Raw genomic sequence first — 17,718 nt, 5'->3', positions numbered from 1 at the left:
AACTTTCCAAATGCCATTGATGAGCACACTTTGAACAGTGGAGATTCAGAAGTCTTCTTGCACCAATTCGATGAAACAATCCAAGCTTATGGTTTGTAGAGCATGAATCATCAAGAATCTTGCAATTTCATTGAGAATTGATGGAGTTTTGGTCAAAAATGTGATGAAGGTTTTTGATGAATTTTGGAGAAAAATGGAGGGAAAAGTGGTTACACCTGTCGCATCCGCGAAAAACAACCGGCGAGACTCAAATAAAACACAACACAGAGCCGCCACTGCGCGTTATTTATCCCAAAATAGGGAAAGGAAACGCTCAGAGAAACCTGGAAAGGAAATGGTCTTGCGACCAAAGAGAAAGGGTAAGGGAGTCGGTTACGCAAGGGGAAGGTATTAGCACCCCTCACGTCCGTCGTACTCGACGGGATCCACGTTCTAAAATAAAGAATAGGTTGCTAAACATCACACACACACAGGGAACGCAGGTGGGGTTAAGAGAAGGGAGCTCGATAGGACGTCGCATCCTATGCCTACATATCTTGTCTGGAACAAGAATCAGAGCCACTGTAGTTCGGCTTACGCACGCCAAACAGCACAAAACACACAAGGCAAACGTGGAGCCCGACAACCACTCGATGGAATTACGTCAGCATCCAAACCAAAACACGCACAAAACGGCAAACGTGGAGCCCGACTGCCAATCAATGGACTTACGTCGGCATCCGAACCAAACACATAATCAGATAACAAGTAAGCACACACAAAAAAAGAAAAAAAGTGCCCGGAGAGGTCTCGCACGACCTCCTGCCTACATACCTCGTCTGGAACGAGGATCAGGGCGATGTAGTTCCCCCTCAAGGGAAAGAAAATCTAGCCAGAAACCGAGGGAAGACACACTACCAGGGAGCTGGACTCGAGCCTAGTGTTGTCATGCATCGTTACCCTACGTTCAGGTTTCTACCTACTTGCACAACTGCAAGCTAATCCTATCCAGGAAAGAAGCAAGCATACAAGCATCATACAATTCAAGCATCTCAATCAAACATGTCAAACAAATATTCACAAAGCACACACTATAACCAATCAAGTGGGCTCACACAATGGGTTTAACTGCCGAAGCAATTCATCTGTACATGGTATTATTCGCTCTTAACCTTGCCATTACGAGGCTAAGGTGAAGCAGATGAAAGGTGAAGTGAGGATGAGACCTCACAGCTCTTATCCCTGACCAGGGAGAGCTTTTAGACAAAGGAGCGTGGGTCCAGAATGGAGGGACCCTTCTACGCTCAAAGACTCTGACTCGATTGTGCAACAGCACAAGATCTTGGGTTTGTGTCCCAATACATCAACACACAGCCGTGTGAGCAGAGGGACGACTCACAGAATAGTGGGGGATAGATTGCATATCCCTAGCTTCCACCAATTGCCTTAATCAAGGACTTTACCTGCTTAGGCACAATTTTAAACAATCACAAACATCGCCTCTTAAGGAGGACTTCAGACAGTTTGCCCGGCCAAGTAACAGGCCGGGTCTCCAGACTACATGAAGAATAGAAGTCCTACCTCAAGTGGTTTAAAAACCAAGCAGCAGCAAGCAAGTTCTTAAAAGAACTGTAAGCAACTAAATGTACCTGAAAACAATCAAGTATCATCAGTACTCAGACAGACAACAATAAACAGCAAATGTTAATCAGTCAGACTATACAGATTAATGCACATAAAGGCAAGCTATAAGCTCAAGCTCAAGCTTCACAACCTACAAAACAAAGTTATGTTAGTTCTCCACATCAAACAAATTCAATTTTATTGACTTGAATCATTCTCCTTAAGCTTTATGCATTTCATCCTGAAAAATCAAGCAAATGTGAGAAACAAGACCACTAGGCCAAGCCTAGGGTCCAAAAGTGAGAAAAAATTCTAAACAGCAAGGAATCTTCAACCAAAATCAAATTAAAGCCAAACAAAAGCAAATGCAATTGGTCCCATGCTTATATCATTCACCATATTCATTTCATGACCAAAACAAGTCAAACTATGTCAAATGCAACATCAAAAGTCCCAACAGAATGAATTCCATCAAATCCATATCAAAACAATTCCAAAAATCCTCAAATAATTCACACCTAAACAGGACATATTCAAGGTATAGCATGTCAATTTTCAGCTCAATTGGACAAAAGGAACTATGTCAATGAAAATCAAGAAATACAGACACAATTATTCAAGCCAAATCATGATATCAACACAAGCATTAACTTCAAAAATTCATAAGTCAATGAAAACAATTAAGAAATAAATGGGACCAAAACAGGGATGTCATACAATGTGTCTACAACCAGCATACCAAATTTCACATTCATCTAAAACCATATGAAGATTTCACATTAGATTTACAAACATGTGTCACATGAACTTGCATAATTGACCAACAGAGATGAAAAATATCAATCAAATTGAAAATGCCACATAAAAATCCAGAAAAATTCACATAGCATCTCAACATATCAATGATCATACATGCAAAATTTCAATCCATTCTAACAAGCATAGGCTAGGCAAATAATTTCATGAAGTTGCCCTAGTTAGGTGTGACACAAATTGTCACACCTAAGTTCCAAAAATCATATCTCACTCCACAGGTATCAAAAATTCACAAACTTTATATGTAAATCACCAGCAACATGTCTAGAATCACCATAAAAAATTTCAAACATTTCTTTGGAAGTATAAGCATTTCATGAAGGATATGGTGAAACATGTAAAAATGTACATATGAACAAAATCAATAGGCCAATTATTTTTCACACATGCAAAAATTCCACAAAAATCATCATTAAATTATACACATCATCAGGAGTATTATGAAAAAAATCTCACCAAAATTGGATAAAAAATGAGTGAGTTATGAATTTTTGAAGATCAGGCATCAAAATGACATGAAATTATAAAAAAAATGAAATAATTGGTGCCAGTGGCAAACTTGTAAATCCAGCGAAATATTTGAATCTGGCGCCTACTGGAAACCTTCGCTAAGCGAATCGGAAGCTTCGCTAGGCGAGCACTCATCTTCTTCAGTCCTTCGCTAAGCGAACAGACCATTCGCTAGGCGAATGCGCGATTTCTTCAAAAAAACGATAGCGCGCAACAGCAACACAGTAGCATCAAAAAACAAAATCACAAGAAAATCATCATGCCGTATATCATTGGATTCGTCTGAACACCAGGATCGTGAATATGTAAACGATTCATCCTAATTCCTACTGTATAATCCGGATCGATCAAAAACCTAAACACACATCAAACTTCAAAACACGATTTCTTCCTCTACAGTTCACCAAACTAAAAACTGAACCTAGCATGTTGATCTACGTTGCATGAACTATAATAAGCATATAACAATTCAAGAAACCATGAGATTCGAAAACTAACCTTAAAGTGATGGCAGCCATGGATTTGGAAGCTTCAAGGTGTAATGATGCAAAACAGATCAAGAAGAAGGTTGAGGAAGGTGCTAGACACTCGTGCTTCAGCTCAATGTTGATCCAAGTGCAAGAAATCTCAATTCACCATTGTTGAACACACTTTGGACAATTGCGATTTTGATGTTGTCTTGCTCCAAATCACCAAAACAGTTGAAGATTATGATCTATGGAAGATGAAGCAAAAGGAATTTCGCAAAATGATGAAGAATTGATGAAGTTTCAATGAATTTGGTTTGATGAAGATTGAAGAGTTTTTGCACTTTTGGAGGGAAAATCAGTTAGAAACTTTGAGAATTGTGATTGTGAAATGTTGATTCTCCTCAGAAGTTAGTTAGAATTAGGATTATATATCTCCTCTTAATCCATGCTTAATCACTCTAATTAGCAAAATACAAAGTGATTAGCAAATGTGTCATTTTCAAACCAAGGGCAAAATGGTAACTTCACATGTCAGCCAATGCCAGCTCATTGACAGCTCACACAAACCCTAAACACCTGTCATGAGCTGTTGCCACTTGTTTCATGTTCATTGGATGAGTATTTTGCATTTTCCACATGTGATGGCACTTTGTTCATTTTTCCAAGTTCATTTCAAAAGTGAAATATCAAACCATGAGGCCTTGACATGTTATGAGTATTCCAACAATTTTCAAATGCTATTTGTGAAGTGTTGCAAAAATCCCCATTCAAAAATTCCCATTATTTCTCAAGTTGGACAATTTTGCCCCTGGTTCTTTTAACTGTACACTTGAAATTTGACTTTTTGCCTTGACCATTTTTGATGAATTCCAATTATGCACCATGAAAGTACATGTCAAATGGAGTTTGTGCATAAAAAAAAACATCCAATTTGGACACTCCATGTGGAAGTTATGCCCTCCTGATTATGGGTCATTTTTGAAATTGACTGGACCATAACTTGCCAACCATACATGGGATTTTCAAGTTCTTGGACTTTTTGGAAAGGTTAGAACAAGATCTACAACTTTCATGTTGAACAAATTTTCATTTGAAGCTTCCTTGGACACGTGGTCTTGAGGTGAAAAACTTTCCATTTTTGGAAACTTCTATTACAAGTCACTTTCTATTTTTGGCAGTTTTTTGTCTGACTTGATTTTCTCCATTCTTGAGCTTTGAAAAGTCAAATAACACTTGTTCCAACATGAATGAAGTGTATCCAACTCATTCCACCCCCAAATCCATCAGATCATGTACAGTTGACCACAGTTGACTTTTCAACTGATAGATGAATTTGGCCATGCATAGATCCAACTGAGCTCCAATCTCCTGATGAAATGGCTCAAGGGTGAAACCCTAACCTCAATAATCTCCATACAATCATAAAATGATCCCCATATCCATCATAGACCCCATCTCCTGATCATGCCCTGATTGGCCCAATGCAACTGATTAGGGTTGACCAGTGGTCAAAACCCTAATCTCAAGGAATCAGCTTCAACACTTGATGATGACAAACCATGATGATGATGATGAATCATTGTAATCAAGATGAAGACCAATATCCTTTGAGAATCATGAAACCCTAATTTGAACTTGCACATCCTCAGATGATCAATGACCAGTCCAATGAAACCCTAGCTTGCACATTGACTTCCTCATCTTCTGACCAAGACTTGAGAAAATGGCTTGCACAATGTAACCACATGATATGCAACATGCAATGCCTAATGACCTAACAAATGATATGCAATATGTTAAGCTAGTCCCAAGAGAGGAGGGCAAATTTTGAGGTGTTACAACACCTTGAGAATTGTGATTATTGTCTGCAATTCTGTTACAATTATGATTTTATACTTCACTCTAATCACCTCCTTAATCACCAATTAACAAAAATGAACTTGATTAGTGTAATGTGGTTTTTCAATGCAAGGGCAAAATTGGTATTTCACATAAGGGCTCATGACAGCTGTATGACAGCTCAGACATCTCCTAAATATCATTTGTGATGTGTTGGCTTTGGTTCCATGTTGATTGGCTTTGTAATTCTCATTTTCCATATGCTATGCCAAAAAATGCATTTTAAATGATAGTTCAAAAATGACCTAGCCAAATATTGGACCTTGAACACTTATGACAATTCAAACCATTTCTAATTGGCATATGTGATGTGTTGCAAAAACTCCCATGCCAAAATTCCAATTATTTCTCAACTTGGACCATTTTGCCCTTGACTTTTTAATTGTACACTTGAAAATTGACCTTTTGCATTGACCATTTTTGATAAATTCCAATTATGCACCATGAAAGTACATGTTAAATGGAGTTTGCTCATAAAAAGATCACTCATTTTGGACACTCCATGTGAAAGTTATACCACTTTGATTACGGGTCTTTTTTGAAATTGAATGGACCATAACTTGCCAACCATACATGGGAATTTCAAGTTCTTGGACTTTTTGGAAAGGTGAGAACAAGATCTACAACTTTCATGTTGAACAAATTTTCATTTGAAGCTTTTTTTGGACACGTGGTCTTGAGGTCAAAAACTTTTCATTTTTGGAAACTTCCATTACAAGTCACTTTCTATTTTTGGCAATTTTTGTTCTGACTTTATTTTCTTCATTCTTGAGCTTTGAAATGTCAAACAACACTTGTTTCAACATGAATAAAGTATATCCAACTCTCTCCCACCTCCAAATCCATAAAATCAAGCACAGTTGACCACAGTTGACTTTTTCAACTGATAGATGAATTTGGCAAGGCATTGATCCAATTGAGCCCCAATTCTCTGATGAAATGGCTCAAGGATGAAACCCTAGCCTCAATAATCTCCATATAATCATATTATGATCCCCATATCCATTGTAGACCCCATCTCCTAGCCATGCCCTGATTAGCCCAATGCAACTGATTAGGGTTGACCAGTGGTCAAAACCCTAATCTCAAGGAATGTACTCCACCACTTGATGATATCAAACCATGATGATGATGATATATCACTTCAAACAAGATGAAGACCAATATCCTTTGAGAATCATGAAACCCTAATCTGGACCTCCACATCCTCAGATGATTGATGACCAGTCCAATGAAACCCTAGCTTGCACATGACCTCTTCATCTTCTGATCAAGACTTAGGAGGATGACTTGCACAATGTAACCATATGATATGCAATATGCAATGCCTAATGACCTAAAAATGATATGTAATATGTTATGCTAGTCCCAAGAGAAGAGGGCAAATTTTGAGGTGTTACACAAGGCGACCGGTTAATGACTCTGATCTTTTTTGCACGGGATTCTAGTACTTACGTGGCATAACCCTTTGCTTACTTAGTTGTAGTTGCGGGGGATCGGACCGTAATCCGCCCTACCAAGTTCAGCACCAGAAACCGCTGAACCAACTAACAACGAGTCTTATTTTCAATTTTTTTGAAGGTTCTACATCCGTTGGGTTAAGTGACCGGGTGAGGGTCACCAAACTTAGAAGGTGCATTCCCTTTTCTTTCTCTCTTTTTTCTTTTTCGGAACACTTACTTATATTCATCGGCTTCCTTGCTTAGAGTGTGTGTGAGATGGTGTTGACTGCTGAAATAAATTACTCAAGAGCTGTCAGAGAATGAGAATTTAAGGCTAAAACATAATAAGAATTCGAATCAATTTCCATATGCATGAGACTTACGGTGTTAAGACGATACCAATCTTGTGAATTTTTCCCAAGTATCCGCAAACTAATCTCAAATTAGTTAGTCTATAGCCTAAAACTTTCAAGAAGATGCATTTTTTAATTTTTTTATGACTGAAAACAAACATAACACTAACAAAAACAAGAAAAACAAACGATTTCCCTCCCCCACACTTAAAATAAGCATTACCCTCAATGAAAGAGCATAAATATAAAATAAGAGTGAGAGAAAGGAAAGAACACACCCGAGGAGTCAAGGGGGATAAATGATCGCATAAGCAGTCTTTCCCAAAGAGAGCTCTTCTACAGTCTCTTCTTCTAAAGTCGGGTTCTCATGGAGTAGCTTTGGGTAGTGTCCATTGACCTTGAAATTTTGATTAGTGCATTTGCCTTGTATTCCAGGATCAAAAAAGTATCTTCGATAAGTAAAGGTGTTGAATGAGCATGTGAAAGTGATCTCTTTTTTCACAACATCAAGAGTTAAAGGATTACGGGGCTGTCTCACTACTTTTCTTTCATCTTTAAGTGAGATCCTATGTATACATATGGATGAGCTAATATCACGAGTGTCAGCCAAGGTCCATCCAATTCCCTTCTTATATTTCTGCTTAAGTTGAAGCTTTGCTGAATCATATGAATCCTCGGGAAGTGGTTTAGGCTCTAAAGAATGTGGTTGTTCAATGGATGGTATGTCTGGGGCAGCCGGAATGTCAAGAGCTTCATCCACATAAACAACTTCGTTTATACTATCACCCTGCAAGGCAGCGTCAATCTCAGCACAAACAACACAAAGGTTAGTGTTAGTACAATCATCACATGAGTAAATATCATCAAAACCAGATAAAGTTGGAAAATCAGCTGAAAACAAATTAGAATAAACTTCATCAACAACTTCAGAAACCAACTCTATTTGAAAAACATAATGCTCTTCCTCGTCAATCTTCTTATTTTTCAATACTCCTTGTGGGAAAGGGATTGATGATACATACTTTTTTTCAACCTCAACAACAATAGAAGGTTTAGGTTTATTTTCAAGTGTTACACTAACAATGTTTTTATTTTTTTCTGGGGCTGGTTTTGCAACTTTTTCGGATCTCAAGGAAATTTCACTCACATTAGAGCCTTTTGGATTAACTACTGTTTGAGCATGTAGTTGGTTTGACCATTGAGCTTGTTGCATCGCATTCATTGAAGTGGCAAGTTGTCCAATTTGTGTTTGCAAAGTCTGAATACTATAATATGTTCGCTGTTGAAATTGGAGACTATTTACAGCCATTTGCTTGACAAGCTCCTCTAGTGAAGGTTCAAAAGGTGAAAAGGTGATTACTTGTGGAGGGTTATATGGTGGCGATGGTGGAATGGGTAGCATCAATTGTTTCACTAAAGAGGTAAGTTCATCAATTCTGGTTTCTAGAGCCTTGTTAGAAGAAGAAACCTGAATCTCATTCACACCTTTTGCTTGGACCATAAAATTATCCCTTGTTATGAACTGTTGGGAGCTAAGTGACATGTTCCCAATCAAGGAATTGACAACAATAAGATATTCAATATACAAAACATTATAATCAACATCAGGGACAACAAGTTCTCTCAGAGTTCTTTGGTCAGCCATGTTAAACTTAATAGAAAAGAAAAAAAATCAACAAATAATGAGAAAACACAACTAACTCAACAATACAACAACAAATAGGAAAATACCGACAATGTCCTTATTAAGTAAAAACAATTGAAATACGAAAAAAACGATTAAATTAAATAAAAAAAATACAAAAATACAAAAATTAATCTAATAACGTCAATTAAAATTTTTGAGAATTTTTGCGGAATTTTCTGAAACTACCAAAACAGAAAATAAATCATAAAAAATAGAAAAATAGGGAATTTCAATTTTTTAAGGTGTCGTCCACTATTTAGTTTCTAAATAGAGGTTTTTGATCCTTGATTTTTTTCCTAATAAATCGATAAAAAATCGGAATAATCTGAGACAATTTTCTTAAAAACATAATTTTTTTTCCTAAACCGCAAAAAGACCCGAACGCAAGAAAGTTAAGGCAAAAAATGCTAAAAAAAACACCTATGACTATAAAAATGATTAATATAATAAAGAATCTCCGGCAACGGTGCCAATTTGATCCGCTGTCGCGCGCAGGTCAAAATGAGTGTTTTTCAAAAATGTAGTATAACGACAATTTTAACCCGGATATCGTTCTCACAAGGATTCTTGATTATTATTATCCAAAGGTAAATCAAATTAAGGGGGGGGGGGGGTTGTTTGGTTTGGTGTTCAATTAAGAAAAAGTGATTATTAAAAGCAATTCTTGAAATAAGCTGTTATGAAATAAGTGATTATGAAATAATTCAATCTACCGATTCAGTTCCTACTATCATCGATTAATATAATTTTAATACCCTAAGCGGATTGTCTATTCCTATTTGGATACAAACCCAATGACAAGCGCGGTGAAGTTTATGAGATGTATGATCCTATTGTCTGAATTAAGCAAACATGATAAGTTTTCATGGATTAAGCAAACATGATTGGTCAGACACAAAAACGAATTAAGCAAATGTGACTTGCCTATGTTAGGATCATACAATCAACCAAATTGAATCAATATATTTCATGCAATCGAATTAAGCATACAAGAACACAAAATATCATTGAAAGGAATTAAACTAAAATTAATATTATAATAATCTCAAGTTTTGGAACCTGAATTACGCCAGATCGAATCAGAGGGATTGGTTCTCTATGGAATTCGTACAAGCTTTCAAATTTTCGTGAATAGTGATCCCGTGTACTGTGTTCGGCTGCTTGGGTTATAGAAAAAGTAGAATAAACCTAATTTTGTCAAAACATAACCCAGACCCAAACTAAATAACCCAACACAAAATATAAATCTAGTGCTGAAGGCTTCAACGGATTTTTCAACCATGCTACAGTCCGAATTAGCTTCTGACTTCTTCATGAAAGTCGTAGCTCTTTTTCTTAGCTTTCGAACGACTGGTAGCACACCTCGATCCGATACTCCTAGCTCCAGTTATGAATTTATTTGTGCAGACTGCTAATGCTGAACATAAACTGCGAAAAACAAATAAGTGTAAAAATAAGATAAATTATAAAAACACATTCAAAGGGAAAAATAATCAAACTAAAACCTGGAAATGCATAAGTATAAATATAGAAGAATGTGCATCAAAGTGCACTGATCAACAAGCTCCAAGAGCTTGGAACAAGAAGATAGATGGCTTTCTAAGGGAGAAAGAATTTATGAAGTGCAAATTTGAACATAGAGTATATGTAAGAAAAAGTAAGAGTGGTAGATGTTTGATGATGCATCAAAGAAGGTATGCAGGCGAAATACTCAAGAGATTTAAGATGCAAGATTGCAACCCAACTTCGACTCCAGCTGAGCCCAAATTACAACTGTCAAAAGATTCAGATGAAGGTGATGTCGATCCAACCCAATATAGAAGACTTATTGGGTCACTTCGATACCTTTGTCACACAATGCATGACTTAGCATACAATGTAAGTATGGTGATTAGGTTCATGCAGAAGCCAAAGGTATCACATCTAGCAGCGACGAAGAGGATACTAAGGTATCTGAAAGGAACTCTCGACTATGTCATTTTGTTTCCTACAGTTGATGAAGGAAAATAATGCAAATTAGTAGGATACACCGACTCAAGTTGGTGTAGTGATGTTAAGGATCGAAAATCCACAGTTGGCTATGTGTTTATGTTAGATGGTGCACTAGTTGTTTGGAGTTCGAGAAAGGAGCCAGTAGTGGCATTATCGTCATGTGAAGCATAATACATAGTTGTTTCTCTTTGTGCATGTCAAGCAACGTGGATGGTGAATATGGTCGAAGAGATAACAACAAAGAGTCATGGAGCAATTACCATGAGGATCGACAACATGTCAGCTGTCAATCTGGCGAAGAATCCGATAGCACATGGTCGAAGCAAGTACATCGAAATGAGGTTCCATTATCTTCGAGAGCAAATATCAGATGGGAAGATGAATGTAGAACACTGCAGAACTGAGACTCAGATTGCAGATATCATGACGAAAGGAGTGCATGTCGAAGTGTTCAGAAGACTAAGAGATGAATGTAGATAGCTTAGACACAATGAATTAGGTGGTGTGTTGAATTGTAATTCCTTGTGTCGAAGCAGGTTTCTCAACAAAACAAGGAAGTGTCGAACCACCTAGTATGTTAAGTTGTGTTAGTGTGTCGAAGTGTCGAAGCATGTTGTTTCACACAGAATTTCGACTTATGCCTATTTTAATAGTGTCAGCTATTTTGGGCTTTTATAGTTTTAGGCTTTGGCTTGAGGTCTAAGTTAACATAAATCTATAAATAGAGGGAGTAACACTTATTTTTGTAATGAGGTGTTATTCACAGTATTTTGCAGTTGCGAAGTGAATAACAAGTTTTCCACAGTTTGTGGACAGAGAGAAACTCTACAGAATTTTAATTTTTCTTCTCCTTCCTCTTACATTGTTTCTTTCTCCATTATTCTTCTCTTTTCATTGCTATTGTGTGGGTAGTAACAATCTTGGTCATCAAGATTGATTGAAATTATCCATAGGTTTTGGGGATTTCCAACACATGCTTGACATGTATGTGCCAATGGATTGGACGTCTCATTTGAATGTCAATTAGATGCGACAATTCAATTGACGCAACAACAATGAAAAATGATTATTTCGATAATTAATTAATTAATTTTTTTTTAAATATTTAAATTTAAAAAAGTGATTATTTAAAAAAAAATCCCCAAAAACCTAATAGTAGAAAATGTTTTAACAAATAAATTGAAACCTAATTTAACTTAAAAAAATCAAACAACCAAACCAACGAAGTTTTAGAAAAATGAAGTAAATAAAACGCAAATTTGTTATTTTTCCATTTCTCAAAGACAAAACGGGTTTGCATCGACAAAAGCCGACGTGGCGAAACATGATTGGTTAGAACAAGCAAAGGCAGAAGATGATTGGTTAGTTTCGCAACGAACACGTTGCAAAGCGTAGATTCGACTCCATGAGTCAAGTCATCGCGGAATCACTTCCACGCATGTCACTGTAAAAGCTCCGTCATAACTCAATAACTGATTCCATAACACATTCATAGCACATTTCCTTTTTCATCCCAAACCCTAAATCGCAACGAGATCCGAATAGTAGAGTCGTAAGATTACGTTTCGGAGAGATCCGAATCTTCAATGGCGCATCGAAGAGCCAAATTGCTGTTCCTTCTCTGCGCCCTCTGCTATTATCTCAACGCCTTTGCCGCGTAAGTTATCTGTTTTCGATTTCTCTTTTTTGCGCTTTTCTATGGAAAATTCTGATTCCACATTTGTTTGTTTGATGTTTTGTATGCAGAAAGAGCTATTACGATATACTTCAAGTGTCGAAGGGTGCGGGGGACGATCAGATTAAGAGAGCGTATAGGAAGCTTGCATTGAAGTATCATCCTGATAAGAATCAGGGAAATGAAGAAGCTAATAAGAAATTCGCGGAGATTAACAATGGTACTCTATATGTATACATGTATCGACGCTTTTGTTTATTTTTATTGTTATTTTCATTGCCTAGTTTGTGTGTTGCTATTTGCTATTTAGATATGTGTGGATAAACAACTTAATTTAACTAGGTGATTATAATTATTATAAGATAAACGTGGTTATGTATAACTTATTTCTATAAACAAAACATAAAATTAAGTGAGGCTGATTTTTTTATATGCTATAAACTATTTTCAGAAGCTATCTTTGAGGGCTTATGATTATGTCATAAGTGGTTTGTATAAGCTTTCCAAAATAGTCTCACAAATGTGTATGTAGGTAGATTAGTTCAAATAAGTCAATTTATGTTGTCCTTTATTTTGGTTATTAATGGTTGCTTTTCATTTTTTGCCTCTGTCAGCATATGAAGTATTATCGGATAGCGAGAAGAGAAATATTTATGATAAGTACGGTGAAGAGGGTTTGAAGCAGCATGCTGCTGGTGGAGGAAGAGGTGGTGGGATGAACATGCAGGATATTTTTAACTCGTAAGATTCATCACCTTAGGTTTTGCTACATTAGTAATTATCCTATCACTTATCGCGATTATATTTAAGATATGTATTGTCGGAGTAATTACTATATCTTCACTTGACCTTTTTCTTACTTACATTGGTATATGGAAACAAAAAATCACATAATACATGTTTATGGACAAGAGAAACAATTATAGAAGGCTATATAGGTTTAACGTTCTTATACATACTAGCATACTCTAATCAGAACCTTCATATGGTTTTATTAATTCATTGATTTCCTCGTGTCAACATCAATATTTATGATGCTACATGTTTCAATTTAGCCATTGATTTGCGAGCAAAGACTATGCTGCCTTGTGTAGTTGGACTGTTATGTTGATGTGTATTTTTATTTATATGTTTAACTTATAATGTGGGACCCAACTTTGAACTTGCTTTTATTAATGACACTGATATATGAATGTGTCTTTCAGTTTCTTTGGTGGGGGATCAATGGAGGAAGAAGAGAAAATTGTGAAAGGTGATGATGTTATTGTTGATTTGGACGCAACCCTCGAAGATTTGTACATGGGTGGTTCATTAAAGGTGAGGTCACATTTTATCTAGCCATGCTGAGTTGTAGCAATAAATCTATATTTTTACCAATGTGCAATGTCTTTGTGCTGTACTATCATGCTATTTCTAAATTTCTGCAACATTTTATTTAAATAATATACAAATGTGCATTGGATAGATTCAAGACTATCACACTGATTTTCATGTGATACATGATAACGGAAAACTCATTTTCATTTAGCTACTTAAGCCAATAGAAAATTAGAAATAAAATTAAAGCGACTTAGAAGAACTGCTTTAGGGGGGGCTGAGATGCAGAACTTACATCAACCTGGGTCTCATCCATCTAAATACAAATATAACACATTCCACACACATATGACATCATGTATTCCTGGAGGCTGTTCTTTTTCCCCCTTTCAGTCAATTTCAGATGCTTTAATTTGTATTCTATAGTTACATATTTGCATTGAGGAAACACTGTAGTCTGTAGCCACTATTTAGGCATTATCATGGCGTAGTTGTAAACTATAAGTGGTTATTAGTCTTATGACTTGAAATGTAGAATTTGTAAGTCATTTGTTGATTGTTTCTTTGTGATCATTGTATTGTAATTATCAGGTCTGGAGGGAGAAAAATGTTGTAAAGCCAGCACCTGGGAAAAGACGCTGTAACTGCAGAAATGAGGTTTATCACAGGCAAATTGGGCCTGGGATGTTTCAACAGATGACAGAGCAGGTAAAAGCATCACAGAGGATGTTGAAGAAAAAATGTTTCTGTTTAATTTTGTCCATATTTTAGGGTGTATATTTAATACTGCAAACACACTGATTTCTAGTGTCAAAGTTTCATGACATTTTATTCTATGATTATGGAAATGTTTACTTTATATAGTCATACCGACAATATCTTTTTCTTTGTGTCGGAGTGGATTGTGGTGTGAAAGTTTATTTTTAATATTCTTCTTGACATCTACGAAACTTTACACTTCTATTTCTGATATCTATCTATCCAGGTTTGTGACCAATGTGCTAATGTGAAATATGTAAGGGAGGGATATTTCGTCACAGTAGATATTGAGAAAGGCATGCAAGATGGCCAGGTAAACATTTAAAGTTTGTACATACGCTTTAGTGCATTACATAACTATGCATAATATCATGTTTCACTGCCCATTTTCTTTTAAGATCTACACTTAGAAGCATGTCTAATCATGTGGACATAAATTATAAAGACAATATGCATAAGTCCATGTCAAGTAGTATGAGATGCACGGTGGAGTACTTAAATATATTGGTTTCTCCCCTATGATAGCCAGCTTTTAAGGGAGCTTCTCCAACTGTTTATCAAATGGTATCTGGGTAGGTTGCTCATGTCTTAGAAAAGACTACATATATACTGTTGATCGGAAAAACTGAATGTAGCGTTGTATAGTGCAGCCGTGCTCTTAAAAATAGTGCTACGATAGGGACTTAGATATGATGTAGTACTGCCTTGGTGGAGTACTTAAGTGACCTTGTTTTTCCTCTTGATATCTAGCTTTTATTGGAGGGTTTCTCCTTGTTGGATCAACGTATTTTGGTTCAGACCAAATAAGCCCATCTTATACATATATTGACTTTGAACCTTTTATTGATATTAGGTTTTCTAAGTTGATCAATAGATGCATTTTATCGTCATTTTTGAGTGTTAATGTTCAAGGATCTTAGAGCTGTAGTAAAAGTTGAAGAAATTATTCTAGTTTGGTTAAGCATGAAGCACAGCCTTTAAATAGTTGGTGGCTTCAGCTACTTGAATGAAACAAGATTGTGAGAGTCATCATGGAATATATTTGAGAATTAAAAATATGTAGTTGGATTTTTTAAGATTTCAAAGATCTAGATTTAAATAGTTTGTCATTTGACTTGATTCACAATAATACATTGTCATATCGTTTGATGCTTGCAAATAATTCTATCAAATGGGCAACATATTTATTGTCAATGTTGCAAGACTTGGTTGATCAAGTTTCAATTTTAAGGGCGTGCCTGGTTATACTGAAAATTAGCTTATGCAAATATTAGATTGTTGAAAATAGATCCTTGGTTTAACTTCAGTTCCGATTTCCAAACAATGTAGAGGAGTGAAAACCAAAACCAGTTGAACATGCCTCACCATTTTCTGTACCCTTGATCTGTTTCCTGTCTTTCTTATCAACCTTGTTCAAGGGTTATATTGCAATTGAATGATGACAAATGCTTAATGTTACGTAAGCAAGGCAAATGTAACAGACGAAATGCACTCATGTTAACAAATGCTTAATGTTACGAAAGCAAGGCAAATTTAACAGACGAATGTTAACTTGTTATTACCATTTGTCCATTATATATTCTATAATTTACCATACTTACCTGTGTATGGCTAGGTTTTTCTACTGTCGTCCCATTTTGTGAGATAACATGTCGTACTATATAGCATTACTCTTGAATGATATGTACACATGATGATTTATGGAAGCTTGATGAAAATGTACAGTTTTTTCCAAATTGAAAATTGACTTGAATGCTGGCTAAGGTAAAATTTTGTCCTTTTACAGGAGGTGCTATTTTATGAGGACGGCGAGCCCATAATTGATGGAGAATCCGGAGATTTAAGGGTTAGTAGCAGTGTTTTTCATTTTTATTAGTAGTAATTATTTAGTATGCATGTTATTGTGTTTGCAGTTTACTGAAAATCCATATGTTAATTTGAACAGTTTCGTATCCGTACTGCACCTCATGATCTTTTCAAAAGGGAAGGCAATGACTTACACACCACCGTCACTATAACTCTGGTAAGTATAAGCGTAGTATTATTTTATTTGTATCTAGGATTTTGGATAACATTCTAAGTCTGTAAGTTGTAATCTAACCACGATTCTAGTAAGTATCAACTACTAGTAACTAGCATGGCAGAGTTGAAATGTGACATTTGTTGATTATGCAAACCATTAACTGCTCTCTTATATTTGCATCCTAAAATTCTGAGCATCCTAAAGTTTAATAACCTTAATCTTCTTTAGGTTCAAGCCCTTGTTGGTTTTGAGAAGACAGTTAAACACCTTGATGAACATCTGGTGGACATTAGCGCAAAGGTGAGCATGAAATAACTCCTTTCCAGATCTTAATTGGTGTTGATCCCCTCAACCCCAAAAACATTAAAACACACATCCTCACCAGACACATGAGGCACACAACTAACTTACTTCTTTTGATCCCTCAGGGAATCACAAATCCAAAGCAAGTACGGAAGTTCAAAGGAGAGGGTATGCCATTGCATATGAGCACGAAGAAAGGAGATCTTTACGTCACATTTGAAGTTTTGTTCCCCACCTCACTAACAGAGGAACAAAAAACAAGTATAAAAACAATTCTTGGTTAGAGTACATTAATGATACGTGCTATTTCGCTCATTATGTCCTCAATATAATATGAGTAGGAGGTTTTGTTGTAAGTTACAGCAAACACATGCCTTGGGCTTCTCAGCCACTATTTTTTGTTAGTTAACAAATAGATACCTTGTTTAGCTATTTTTGTTGTTGATAGTGACGCATCACCTATGATCCTTGTCATTCCATGACAGTGCCTTATTATGGTGCTATTTTGATACAAGGAGACTAGCTGAAAGAAAAACATACATTTATTAGTTTCCTTGTGTTTGCAATGGTTCATTTTGTAAGCAATGGTGTAAGGCGGCCATTACGACAAATTATCCCGAGCAAATGAAGAAAGACATGTTTACGTTTTGTTAAAATTTCACTGTTAAAATCAAATTCCAGAGTAAGGGACTACTGGAAGCAACTCAACGGATTGGCCCTTGTTATCACTATTGGTCTGCGATTGATCCTCATTTCTCAATTAGTATTAAACTTCCAATTTTCTAGTTCTATTAGTATTGTTGGTTGAATAATTTTGTATGTACCTATTTAACTGCAGTATAAACAAATAGTTTTGTTTCAATCAATATA

General features: G+C 36.1%; 1 protein-coding gene across 1 annotated transcript; it reads left to right on the top strand.

The window, feature by feature from the left end:
- Nucleotides 1-12,111: 12,111 nt before the first annotated feature.
- On the top strand, nucleotides 12,112-17,504 carry LOC127132627 (dnaJ protein ERDJ3B). The gene is made up of 10 exons (XM_051061590.1): nucleotides 12,112-12,428; nucleotides 12,518-12,666; nucleotides 13,061-13,187; nucleotides 13,652-13,763; nucleotides 14,355-14,471; nucleotides 14,749-14,835; nucleotides 16,309-16,368; nucleotides 16,468-16,545; nucleotides 16,774-16,845; nucleotides 16,974-17,504. Exons 1-10 carry the CDS (start codon nucleotides 12,358-12,360, stop codon nucleotides 17,130-17,132), a joined length of 1,032 nt encoding a protein of 343 aa, XP_050917547.1. The 5' UTR covers nucleotides 12,112-12,357; the 3' UTR covers nucleotides 17,133-17,504.
- The last annotated feature ends 214 nt before the right edge of the window (nucleotides 17,505-17,718 follow it).

The sequence above is a fragment of the Lathyrus oleraceus genome, chromosome 3 (assembly GCF_024323335.1).
Source record: "Lathyrus oleraceus cultivar Zhongwan6 chromosome 3, CAAS_Psat_ZW6_1.0, whole genome shotgun sequence".
Lineage (NCBI taxonomy): Eukaryota > Viridiplantae > Streptophyta > Magnoliopsida > Fabales > Fabaceae > Lathyrus > Lathyrus oleraceus.
The sequence above is the reverse complement of the archived record's forward strand: the minus strand, read 5'-3'. Positions and strand labels throughout refer to the sequence as shown.

Coding starts and splice junctions, on each gene's coding strand:
- LOC127132627 (XM_051061590.1), top strand. CDS start 12,358: ATGGCGCATCGAAGAGCCAAATTGCTGTTCCTTCTCTGCGCCCTCTGC. Junction 12,667..13,060: donor ATTCGCGGAGATTAACAATG/GTACTCTATATG, acceptor TGCCTCTGTCAG/CATATGAAGTATTATCGGAT. Junction 16,369..16,467: donor GAGAATCCGGAGATTTAAGG/GTTAGTAGCAGT, acceptor TAATTTGAACAG/TTTCGTATCCGTACTGCACC.